Source organism: Vigna unguiculata, chromosome 5, assembly GCF_004118075.2.
Source record: "Vigna unguiculata cultivar IT97K-499-35 chromosome 5, ASM411807v1, whole genome shotgun sequence".
NCBI classification, from domain to species: domain Eukaryota; kingdom Viridiplantae; phylum Streptophyta; class Magnoliopsida; order Fabales; family Fabaceae; genus Vigna; species Vigna unguiculata.
Window position 1 is genome coordinate 43,238,339 of NC_040283.1, and position 13,317 is coordinate 43,251,655.

General features: G+C 23.2%; 2 protein-coding genes across 3 annotated transcripts; both read right to left on the minus strand.

Moving 5' to 3' along the window:
• Window positions 1-1,542: 1,542 nt before the first annotated feature.
• LOC114182927 lies at window positions 1,543-2,199 on the minus strand. 2 transcript variants are annotated; one of them, XM_028069733.1, is made up of 3 exons: window positions 2,113-2,199; window positions 1,759-1,991; window positions 1,543-1,685 (listed from the first exon to the last, which is right to left on the minus strand). In XM_028069733.1, exons 2-3 carry the CDS (start codon window positions 1,945-1,947, stop codon window positions 1,554-1,556), a joined length of 321 nt encoding a protein of 106 aa, XP_027925534.1. In that variant the 5' UTR covers window positions 1,948-1,991; window positions 2,113-2,199; the 3' UTR covers window positions 1,543-1,553. The 2 variants fall into 2 exon arrangements, with proteins under 2 accessions (XP_027925534.1, XP_027925535.1); XM_028069734.1 differs by having other exon boundaries at window positions 1,759-2,012.
• Window positions 2,200-11,346: 9,147 nt separating this feature from the next.
• On the minus strand, window positions 11,347-12,975 carry LOC114183836 (probable ribosome biogenesis protein RLP24). The gene is made up of 5 exons (XM_028070991.1): window positions 12,851-12,975; window positions 12,262-12,369; window positions 12,011-12,124; window positions 11,795-11,931; window positions 11,347-11,704 (listed from the first exon to the last, which is right to left on the minus strand). Exons 2-5 carry the CDS (start codon window positions 12,340-12,342, stop codon window positions 11,527-11,529), a joined length of 510 nt encoding a protein of 169 aa, XP_027926792.1. The 5' UTR covers window positions 12,343-12,369; window positions 12,851-12,975; the 3' UTR covers window positions 11,347-11,526.
• Window positions 12,976-13,317: the final 342 nt, after the last annotated feature.

Below are 13,317 nucleotides of genomic sequence, written 5' to 3' on the forward strand. Positions count from 1 at the left end.
ATTTAATTATTTTTGTTAATTTTTTTAAAAAATTTCATCAAAACTGAAATTATTAATAAAGATAATTTATTTTGTTAGTATAATTAATACAATGTCAGTGACAATTGTGATAAAAAATTGTTGATCTATTTCAATAAATTTAACGAAAATAATAAAATTACATTAATTTTCAAAAATTAAAATTAAATTGAGACTTAAAAAAAGGTAAAAGAACAACTTAATATCTTTTAAAGAAAAGATATTAAATTGTGGCTTCACTTTGCATTTTAAACTTTTTAGGGTTTAGCATTTCAAACTTTTTAAATAGTTTTTTTTATCCCATTATACACCTCTATCGTAAAAAAGATTGAACCAATATGGTATCAGAGCATTACATATACGATAAGGATCTGTTTCTTCCAACAACTCGTTAGAAATGGAAACTACCAAAAGAACCAAAGGTAAGAAACATAGAGAATAAGGGCATGTTTTTTTATAATGAATTATTCTTGGAAGGTGATGGAGAGTGATGATCGTAAAGATTTATTATATTCGTTTTTTATGATCGTAAATAAATGAAAAATGTTGATTTGCAAGATACTTTCATCTTTGGTATTTTGTTATTTTGAAGAGATTTGAGAGATGATCAATACGTACTTTTTTATCATTGTTGGTCATTGATGGAAAAGCACGAAGATAGCAGTGTAAAAGTCCAACTGATTTAGTGGAACAAAATGTGTTCTTAAAGAAGTGAATAGAACTAGATACATTTTAGTTGGATTGGATTCCAACTTCAAAAACGTTGGTGCATTTATTCGATTCCATTTTATTATATTCCATTCCAAATTCATGAAAAGAGCTTTGGTGCATTTACCCAATTCCATTTTCGTTGTATCTGATCCCGAATTCATGATTATTTTCGTTTTTTCTTTAATAAAGAAAAAAATTCAAATAATTAATTTTTTGAATCAATTATATTATAATATTTATTTTATTCAAATAATAAATATTATTATTACAAATGTTTAAGTTTTTTTGCGTTAATAAAAAAAAATTAAAATAATTATTTTTTCAAATCAATTATATTATAATATTTATTTTATTGAAATAATAAATATTAATAATAATTTTTGTCATCATAAAAAATTCAAAATTAATTATAATTTATTTAAATATCATTTTATATTATTTTTAACATCAAGAACAATTTAATAATTTTACTTTATCTACTAAATTTTATTTTTTATTTGTCACACCACTCAAATAATTTACAGACTTTCACAAATTCTATCATCAAATCAATTTCATTATCATTTACAAATTCCTTCAAAAAGAAAGACATAAACTTCATCCAAACTTCACTCTTAAATTCATTCAAATCAATCTTCTATCACTTCCTCAAATAATTCTTTCTAAATGAACACATCCTATAAAAAAATATAGAAAAACTAGGTCCACATGAAAAATAAAATGGAAAAATAACATGGAAACAAAATTGACAGATAAACAAAAAGTCAAGTACTCAACCAATAATCATCTAGTAACAAATATTAAAACCATGACCATGGATACAACTACTCATCTAATCCGGTGAGGGTGTCTTCGTCATTTTGCTCAGTAAGGGCAATCATCTCTTCGTCAACTTTCACAACCGACTCTCCGTCGTTTTTCGCACTCACAGTATCCTTCGCGAGTTTCCTCTCCATCTAAAGATTCAAATTAACATTCAAAAACAAAACATCTAAATCAATCAAAAAATCAAAATATTTTTATATATACCTCAACTATTATTTTCTTGTTCTTTTCCAATTCCTTCATTACTTTTGTCAGTTTCGCAGAAACATCTCTCCGTTTCCTATTCACTTTTGCGATTTTTGCAATAAGTTTATATATCATGGCATCGTTTCTATCAAGAAGGTTTTGAAGATACGATCCAATCAAGGCATCCTCCACAGACGTGTCATACATCGCAGATTTGGCTTGTTTGTTTCGTTTTTCTTTTGTTCCGTTATCTGCATAAACAAAAGATTTCGCTGTAAGTTAGCAAAAGGTTAGTGAATGACTGATGAAATAGACTTATCGAGGTCCATTGAAAGGGAAAGCGCAGGAAGAATAACGATGGAATAGACTTACCCAGCTCCACTGAAAGGGGAAGCGCAGAACAGAAGAAATATCGTTAGAGAAAAACTTGAAAAACCTAATTTCAAAACCTTTTCATTGTTTTTGTCCTGTGAGCGTTAATGAAAATTGCATTCATATAGTTTTTTGTGATTTTGAATTTTAAAGTCAAATTTTATTTTCATATATATTTTGAGTTTTAAATTTGACAACGTGTATCTTTATTTTAGAAAAATTAAATTAAATTAAAATTATTAGTAAATTTTATATCTTTAAAAATGTTAAGAATTTATAATTTTTACTTTGTAATAATATATTTATGTGAAAAGAAATTTTGCGTAGGAAATACTTTAAAATTTTTGTGAAAAAGAAATTTGTAAGAAATTACCACCAATTTTTTTGTAAAATATTTTGTATAAAATATTTTTAATAACAAAATTTGTGAAAAATACTTATAAATTTTATAATTTTGTAAGAAATAATTATCTACCAAAGAATTATATGCCAATTAAGATTTTTAAAAAAAAATGACAGAAAAAAATATTTTCTTACAAATTTTGTTATTAGAGTTGTAAAAAAAATCTCGTGTAATATGAAAATTTCTTATAGTGTTTCTATATTTGTTATCAGAAATATTAAAGACTTAAAATTTCTATATATGTTTTTTATTTTAAATCTTAAATTTAATTTTGTTTATTGTCCTTTACAATTTTAAATTTTAAATCTAAACTTTATTATGGTATATACTAAAAGATATTTCTCACCCACTGGCTTAAAAGCAGTTTCGATTTCCAAGGAGATAATTTTGAAATATATTTCCAAAAGCCGCTTTATAATGCATTATAAATAAATTTTACAAATTTGAAAGAAAATATCGTAAGGTTTCTTACTTTTAATATACTTATGGTGTGAATATATTAGCAATATGACCAATTCAATATGCGGTAACTTGGTGCAAAAATTATCCAATGATAAATTTGAATTTGTATGTGTGATTATTGTATATATTTGAATATTTCAATTCAATATAATTTTGATTTTGTATATGATTTTGATTTTGGATATAATTTTGATATTGATATTGAAATCTGTCAAGTTTGCAAGCTTGGAAATTTATATGTTGTAGGTAACATTACATTTAATAAATATATGTGTATGATTTATTATTATTTAAATTATCTTATTTATTTAAAATATAAGTTTAAATTTTAAAATACACATAAAATCTTCCGTGTGTGATTGAAAAAATGAACTGAAGATTCATCTGAAAAGTCGTTCAAAAACTTGAAACAATAATTACAAATAAATATAAATAATAAATAACTAATAAATGAATGAATCAATAAATAAATAGTAAATATAAGAAAAATGATGACATTTGGAATTCTAAAATAACACACTCCCTAAACCCTAAATTCAAATGATTCAATGAGAAAATTCAACTAATTTATTGAATAAATTGAATAAATGTGTGTGCGTCATTTGTTAGTATTTCAATTAGGTTAATATTTATTTTGAAATATGAAAAAGTGGTTTAGAGAATGAAAAAAAATGATTACACAACATTTAATACAATAATAAATAATTATAAATAATAATTAAAAAAATTAAATAAGTAAATAAATCAATAAATGACGTTTGTAAAATAAATAAATAAATAAAAGGCTTAAATTATGAAAATTTCGTTTTGGACTCCCTGCATTACGAAAGCTAACAGTTTTGATAACACTGAAGGCTTCCCGTATATAACACTTGAGTAACTCCTTACAATATTACAAAAAAATTAAAATTTTAATTATGAAATTGTCATTTTCAATCATTGCATACATAGATAAATGAGACCAATGGTCTCCCAATATACTTTTAAAATAGGTTAGTGTCATAATTAATTAATTAATTAGAGGATGACAGTGCCCTAAAGACACTAGTTAAGGAATGTTAAATACGTATTAGTTTTATCATTCTTACATTGAAGTTTGAATAATTAATTCTATTAATTAAAATAATATAAATGCATACAGATTTTATAAAGACAAAATTATCCTCTAAAATCTCTAAAATATAAAAAAAAAAGCATTTTACAAACTCAATTAAATCTCAAATTGATACTTTATTTTTTTTATTTCTTGTAAAATTTGTAGATGTTTAATACTATTTTTTGTTAATTTTTCTGTTAATTTAAAAAATTTTATGTTTCATTATATTTTAATTTTTAATATTAAAATATAGTTATTTTATTATTTAATTATTTTTTAACTTTTATCGATCGACATTAAATAAAATATTATAACAATTGTACAATACTTATAGGTATTCTTGTCTTTTAAATAAAATAAAATTGCATTTTAGTTATGATTAGGTCTGATTTTAATGTGTATTAATATTACAATTAATTATGAACTTTTGTAGATTTTAATGTGTATTAATTATTCTTACCCAGTGTACTTAGGGTACTGGTTAGCAAGACCTTAACTAATATTGATGTCATATGTTCTACTAAATCAATTAATTCAAAATTAAACAAATGAATCAAACAAATAATCAAACTTTGTTACCATGTTATTATAGTTTTTTGCGATTTTGAATTTTATTTTTGTTTTTTTCAACATAATTGATTTTTGAGAGATGAAAAGTAAGTATGGAAAAATGAAAATTTTTGAAAGGTGTATAAACCTTCTTCAAAAAGTTACATACAATTAAAGAAAATTAAGTAAATATCGAAAGAATCATTCATGAATTTAACCTGTTAAATTTTAATAAATATTTACTATAGTGTGAACTTGGTTTTAATTTTTTTTATCTTTTGGAAAATTTGATTCCACCTTTATGATATGCATTTATTATTAAAATAAATTGTAGTTATGATTTGTCTTTATGATTTGCATTTATTTTATTATTATAATTCTTAAATAATAAATTTTATGTTATGAAATTAAATTTATTGTTTAAAATATTTACTTCAAAACATATACAACGAAATAATTATTTTTATATTTATGTTTGAAATACTTTCATATTAAATTAGATTATTATTATTATATACTTAATTTATGTAGTTAAAGATATTCTTTTCTAAAAAGTTGTAAGTTATAACTTTGTGTATCTAAGATCAATTAAGATTTTTTAATGTCTTGCATGTCATATGATATTTTGGTAAATCAAGATGACTTTTATTTTTTTCATTCATACATCTTTCAAATTTATTTTTCCAATAAGGTTTTTAATGCAACTTACTTAAGTAAGGTTATCACTGAAAAAAAAGTTATTTTCAAAAATACTGTTGGAAAAAGCCACTAACAATATAATTTTGAAAACAGAATGTATTGTCTATGACTTTTACTCATACTTTTTGCACATATAAAAGAAAATAAAAAAAGAAGATAAGAAGAAACTTGACATTATCAACCAAATCATGGAGTATGAATAACATTGGACATCTCTACATAAAAGTTCATTGTATCACACATTTTAAAAATGAAAAATGAAATGAAAAGTGTAGACCAAATTGTTCCAATAAAATTTAATGTTCGTACAAAATATTTATATTTATGGTTAAGAGAAGAAGTTGGAGAATGTGTGTTGAAAAAAGGTTTGTATTGGAAGAAAACATTTATTTGATGTTTGTATTAGAATCAATGCATAAAAAGATGTGTGCTCATTAAATGTAGAATAAATTTATTAATAAAGGTATGTTCTATACTTTGATTATTTTTTTTATTGACAAATTTAAAAAAGTTTAACCTATATATGTATTTATTATATATTAATATATATATATATATATATATATATATATATTTATTTTTTTATCTATTCAATGTTATTTCGCTTTTTATTTTTATTCTTTTTAATAAGTTAATTGTTGTCTATTATTCACTGTTTATTCATTTATTTGTTATATTTATATTTAATAATGGTTAAACTTAAAACTCCAAACAATATTGTTTCAAAATATAAAATAGAAAACATGAAACATTGTAAATATAAAAAATGTTTAAAAAAACTTAAAATGAAGAATAAATGAAATAGGAAAAGATTAATTAAAATGGATAAATAATTATAATATCTTTGTTGATTTTATCTCTGTTACTTTTAAAAATAAGTGATTCTCACTCCTCAAGTTCAAATTTTGTAAATATTATTGACAAATATGAATCTATTATAATAAATGTTCGTCCAATTTTATTTTTTTTAAGTATTTATTATTTTATAAATATTCTTCTTTCAAACTTTATTTTTATTAATGATTTATTTTATTATCAGAGTTTTTATATTTTGATTGTTTTCAATACAATAAATTAATTATGATATATTCATATATCATCTTCAAAATATCATATGAGAGATTTTGTGTATACTTTGCATTGTGTTGAGACAAACAACAAAATGTCATTAATTTATTCATAATTAATGTTGCATAATTAATAATGAAAGTGTGTTGAAAGAGACAGATCAGTTATAATTTATTAAAAAAATTATTAGCAATTCCATCTATAATTTTTATTGACAAATCAATTAGTATCGAATAAAAAAAGTTTTTTATTAAAGCTAACAAATAATATTTGGATATGAATTTATTTGTATTAAATTATAAAATTTATTAATGATGTGTAATAATATGATTAATAATTTAAAGAGTTTATTTTTCTGTGGCTTAACCTTATAAGTTAAATAAACAATTTGAATTAAGTAGTTGTTTGTTAATCACTTAAACTTTGATAACTTGTACAAATCTCATCTTTCTATTTTCTTTGGATTTTGTTCAATATAATTGATCTTAACTGTTATACATTATTATTATTATTATTATTATTATTATTATTATTATTATTATTATTATTATTATATTTATTGTTATTTATCGTACGTCTACAACAATATGAGAGTGTGTTAAAATTGTTTATAATAAATATAAATTTGAGTAATATTGACTATATGAAATTATTAACGAGGTGTATCTTCACAATACCAAAACCAAGTATTAATAGTAACATTATATTATATTATATTAATAGTAGTATAATATTCGATATTTGGAATTTAAGAATGAAAATTTATAATAAAAATTATAAGGTATATTATATATATATATATATATATATATATATATATATATATATATATATTGTTAAAATAAAATATAAATATGTTATAAAATAAGATCCTAATAAAATAACAACAACACGAAGTTAATATTAAAATTTATAAGTAAACTAAAATATATTAGCATATGTCATCAATTTTTTTTCTTAATCATAATTATTAAGGTAAAATTTTAATATTTGGATGTGAATATGTTTGTATTAAATTATAAAATTAACATAATAATTTATTAATTGTAATAATTTGAAAATTTTACCTTGTTTTAATACTATGCTATAGCTTAACCTTATAGGTTAAATAAACAATTTGAATCAACTACTTGTTTGGTAATTAGTTAAACTTTGATAACTTGTGCAAAAAAGATTTTTTCTTTCTTTCTTTTCTTTGGATTTGATTCGATATAATGATGAAAATACCGTGAATAAGCATAATGCTTTTTTTACAATAACACTGTTAAGGATAAGAAAGATTTGAACTCAGTATCTGATAATTACTTTATTGTATAATATATGTGATCGTTGAATAAATAACATGATTAATTTATAAAGTTATCAATCATATATGTAAAGTTTTTATAAAGTTATCAACCATATATGTAAAGTTTTAATTTATGGATTGTGTAACTTAATAATTTTCTTAAATAAATTGTTCATTTTTGAATTCACTATTATTTTTAGAATTAAGTTATCAATTTTATGGTCTGAAAGTCTTATTATTTACATTATTATTTTAAGATTAGAATCTTCTCTTGGGTTGACCACATAAATGAAACACATAAATAAAATTCATAAGTAAAGAAAAAAAATAGAATCCTTTAAAGTGTATATATACAGTGATAATTGTTTTCAAGTTTTGAAACATAACTCGATACAAAATAGATACAAAAGTGTATCTAAATTTATTTTATATTTTAAAATGAAGTATCTTTTCTTGATGTTGAATAGATACAAAATAGAAAATATATTGTGTATCATCATCACTCTAAATATTATCCTGAAACAATGATATGTAAACTAAATTTACCTGTACTTTTGATATTTAGTTAAATTTCTTTATATACTCATCTTTTAGATCCTTTTATTGTTGATCGTTTGAAAACCCTTACATTGACACTATTTTATACTAACTTTCTATTGCTTGAAAAACATATCTAGTATTCACTAGTGATTTAAAAAATAAATAAAAAATAGGAGTGTGGTTAAAATTCATCTAGCAAATATTATTAACTTTTTTCACGTACTTCTACCGATTTTGTCCATCTTTCAACCCAAAATATCAATATCATATATTATTAAATTTAGTCTTGATAAAATATTTGATTTGATGAAAATATTAACACCATATATGATTTAAACATTTGTCAGAAATAAGATTTATGTTAATAAGATTCATATCGAGATTTTAAAAAAAATTCTAATTGAGGATTATGCTATTGGTATATTTCTAACATAATTTCAACAGGAAAAAACATAGAAACGAAAAATCACATGATCAACCAATTCTGATAATATGTAAAAAATTAAATTATGTAACAATCTAGCAACAAATATTAAACATTAAAAAACAATAAAACTACTCTTTCTCCTATTCTCTTCTTGATGTCTCTTCATCACCATCCTCGCTATGTAAAATCAAACAAAATAACAACACAAACAATCAAAAATCAAAATACTTTCATATCTTTCTTATCTTTTGTTGACTTTTTTTGAGATTATTCTTTTCTTTTTTCAGCTTGGCAGAAAGGTTCTTCAGTTCTTTGCACGCTTTCGCAAGCTCTCCTCGAAGTTGATTTATTCTGGCATGGTTTTCTCCAAAATGGGTTTTGATATCCATCATTATAGCGTCGTTTTCCATAGACGTGTTGGTTGCACTGTGAGATATCTCTGAGGCATGAACAATTTCCTTTTTGTTTCGTTTTGTTTGTGCCTTCTTATCAAAATTTTCTACAACACACAAAATTAAAATATCATTTTGGTTACATACAACTTGATAAATGCATTAGCCAGGAATGAATGAAGAGATGAACTTACCAAGATGCTCCATTGAAAACAGAAGAAAGTATCAAGCTCCGGCAAGAGAAAAACTAAAAATCCCTAATTCTAAAATCCTTCAACGTGTTTTAATTATTCTTTAAAGGACTGTAGCGGGTTAACCCATTAAAGTAGGTAACCGGAATAAATGAGTCCATGACCCAACCGAAAACCCGTTTCTGATAATGGCCTTCTTTAAGCCCAATACACATAACAAGGCCCAAACTAAATATGCTCCTTCCTTCTGTCAGTGCCATGTATCCCAATTGAGTGAAAAGTAATTTGAGTTTGTCTATGTTAATTTTCATAGATTAAAATTATATATTTTTTCTGATAACTTTTTTCAATTTAAATATTACTAAGTATTAATTAATATAAAATGACGTTCAACACGATGGAAATTCTTTAATTAGTGTTTTGATCAACAAGTCTATTTTTTCTAATTAATTCCTGAAAAATAATCAAATAATAAACCTCAACTATCACGTACCAAATATTCTTATTCTTTATTCAAATTCTTTATTCACGAAACACTTGTATAAGATCTTTATTTGAAGACATTAAATTTAACGATACAAAGAAGAATTGTTAACATAACAAATAGTTTAAAAATGAAATGAGTATAATTCAATTCGATAAAATTAATTTTAATTTATTAAATATTATTGAACCCGTATTAATTTAAAAAGAGTTGTTTAGTGTTTATTATTTTAACTGTATCTTCAAAACCAATATCAATTTTTATACAAAATTAGAATCTGACGATATTTAACCTTTTAAAAAAATTATAAACAATTTACTTTTAAAATGTTTTATACTGTTCAAAATAACTAGTAGACCACGAGCACACAATCTGTACTTTTTTGTATTTATTTTGTATGCTAAAATAATAAAGTAATAAAAATATTATATAATAAAATATCATAAAAATTAAGTTATATTATTATAAATGTTATTATTAAAATAATAAAGTAATAAATTTAAGTGATAATAATAATTTTAGTTTTAAACATAATAAATAAAATTGTTATTATAATATCGTAAAGTTAATTAATTTTATAAAATAATTATAATAGTTTTTAATTTTGATATTTTTGCACGTCTTTTTTATTTCAAATCTTTTTATTATAATAATATAATTGTTATTATATTTATTTAACCTTTAAAAATACTAATTAATATTAATATTAATATAACTTATAAATTATAAATATTTAAAAGATTAAAAAATTATTTAAAAAAAATATTTAGTATAATAAGGTTTTTTATAATTAAAAAAACACTTCTAACATCATTATGAATCATAGTAATAAATTATAAAAGTAATAATAATATGAATAATAACAAATTAATGATAATAATAATAATAATAATAATAATAATAATATTTATATCATAAATATTAATATCAATACTAATACTAATATTAAGATTAATGTTAACCATAACAATCTATAATTATATATAAAAATATACATTTACTGCAAAACAAATAAAAAAGATAAATAATTAAAATATGATACTATAGTAAATAAAATTAAAAATATATCTAACTATAATAATAATAATACCATCATAATAACATGTCTTATCCTTTTCAAAAATAATTATCAAAAGTTAATCCAATGAACTTAATTTAAGTTTAAATATCTTAAATAAAAATTAAAACTCAAATAAGATAATAAATAATACACGTTAATATGTAAAAAAATTAAAGATTACAAAAACAAAAGAAAATTATATATATATATATATATATATATATATATATATATATATATATATATATATATACCCTGCAACAATCCTAGGCTTTAAGAAGTTTATTGTTACATTAGTCTTATATGTTTTTCAGAAATCAAAATTATAATTTACTAACTAAAAATATTTCTAACCGTAAGTATGAAGCATTAAAACTATGTTTCCGATCTCCTAAGTGGATGGCGAAATTTGAAACACAATATGTCATCCGTATTTTAAGTCTTCTCCATAAAATTTACTAACTTCTTCATTTTTTGCTTAATATACATTGTTCCGCATTTAACAAATTTTACATATAAAAAAAAGGGTTTTCAGTGGACATCCAATATTGGCTTATGTTGAGTGAGAAAAATACTTGATTTTCCAACTGCAGATCATTAATCAAAAATGTTATCTTATAATACCTTCGTCTAAGACACTTACACACCATAACTTTATAAAAATATTGTATCAAAATCACAAGGAAACTAGTAATCAGAACCTTGTGGAGAACTAATCTAACAACACATAAAAACTAAATGAAGCATTGATAAAACTACTCTTCCATGGCGGCATGATTCTCCTCTGATTGCTGTTGAGAAACCTTTACCTTGATCTTTGGTAAAGTGAGAGAAGGATCCTGTTGAAGCACTGAAGGAGCTTTCACCAAACTGATGCCCTGTTCCAACTCTCTCACTGCCTCCTTCATGAGCTTTTCCTTTTTGCCTTTCATCCTATTCAAGTTTTTACACAATATGAGTAAAAGACCAAACAAAATACTTTGTAAACATTTCCAATATAAACAAATAGGAATCAAAGAGCACCTATTCTTATGGTGTCTTTCCTCCCTGGTGACTCTGATCTTATCAATCTTTGGAATAGCCTTCAGGACGTTCTCCGCAACATTCCTGTCATATCTTTCAGGCCTGTTTCGCTTTCTCTCAAACTCAAAGGTCGAATCCTAAAACAAAAAACAACAGCTGTTAAGTTAGCCCAGAACAAAGCAATTAAATTAAAAGGGTACCTATCGAGATAATTACCTGTGTCATATCCTTTCCATGCACTCTACGATATGCCTTGGTCCATTTTACCTTGCGGGGATTTCTCTTCATTTTGAAGTTTTTGTGGCATTTTGACCTACAAAACCGAAAAATCTGCCAAAACAAAAACAGTTAATCTCATCTGATCTAACTAGACCAATCAATAGGATATAAATACAAAGATGATGAATAAACAAGTGTAGAATACTCTTAAGAGTTAGATCCCAAATAAGGAGTGGTCTTCATTTTACCTTTGCATCATTACGAACAAACTGGATTCCATGTCCAGGATATACGGTTGAAGAGCAAAACCAGCATTTTTCCAATCTCATTGTGCCTCAGAATAGAGCAACACTTCACTGGAAAAATAAACAAGAACAGATAACAATAAGATTATATAAAATACTATTACATATACCCTAATGAACCAATAAAATATGCAACAGAATCAACATTAAACCATTACATATACAATAGAAACTATCAGTATCGGTAAACAAACATCACCCAATAAAACCAATTCCCTGAACTTCCAAAAACATTCTACTTTTAAGAACTGTAAAAAAAAACCACAGAAAATTGCGCGAAAGTAGCGAAGTATTGCTTTCCACAGTAGGCGGTATCAGAGAAAAAGTATCTACGTTCCCACAGTATACATATAACCTTATTATCCTACTAATCATCGTCCTAATCTCAATTATAACATTCAAAAATGTTAAAACATACAATGATTATAGCATCAAAGGAAATCGACACAACATCGTTCTAAATATTTACCCTAAAAATAATATCGAGACGATTGGAATTGAAACATAGTTGAAGTTATGGATTTGCACTTACGTGATTGCTGCTATGGTTGTACTCCGATTCTGTCCACGCCCTCGCGGTGGCTTTGGCAGTGGATTCAGAAGAGAAAAACTAGAGAAGCCCTAATTCTAAAACCCGTGTTTTCTTTATTATTAATGGATTGTTGCGGGTTAACCCGTTAAAATATGTAACCCGATTGAATTTGGCAAGTCTGATTTCATGCTGAAAGCCCGTTTCTTATAATGGCCTTTTTAAAGTCCAATACACAAGGCCCAAACTAAATACGTTTCTTTGTTCAGTCAGTCCCATGGATACTCCCAATTTGATGAAACAGTTTTTTTTTTTTGGAGTAATTTGAGGTTAATTATGTTAATTTTTATATATTAAAATTATATATTTTTCTCTGATAGTTTTTTTAAAATTTAAATATTTTAGATATTAATCAATATAAAAAATTATTGCTTTAAACTTTAGCACCTTATGTTAGTTAATTTTTTTCA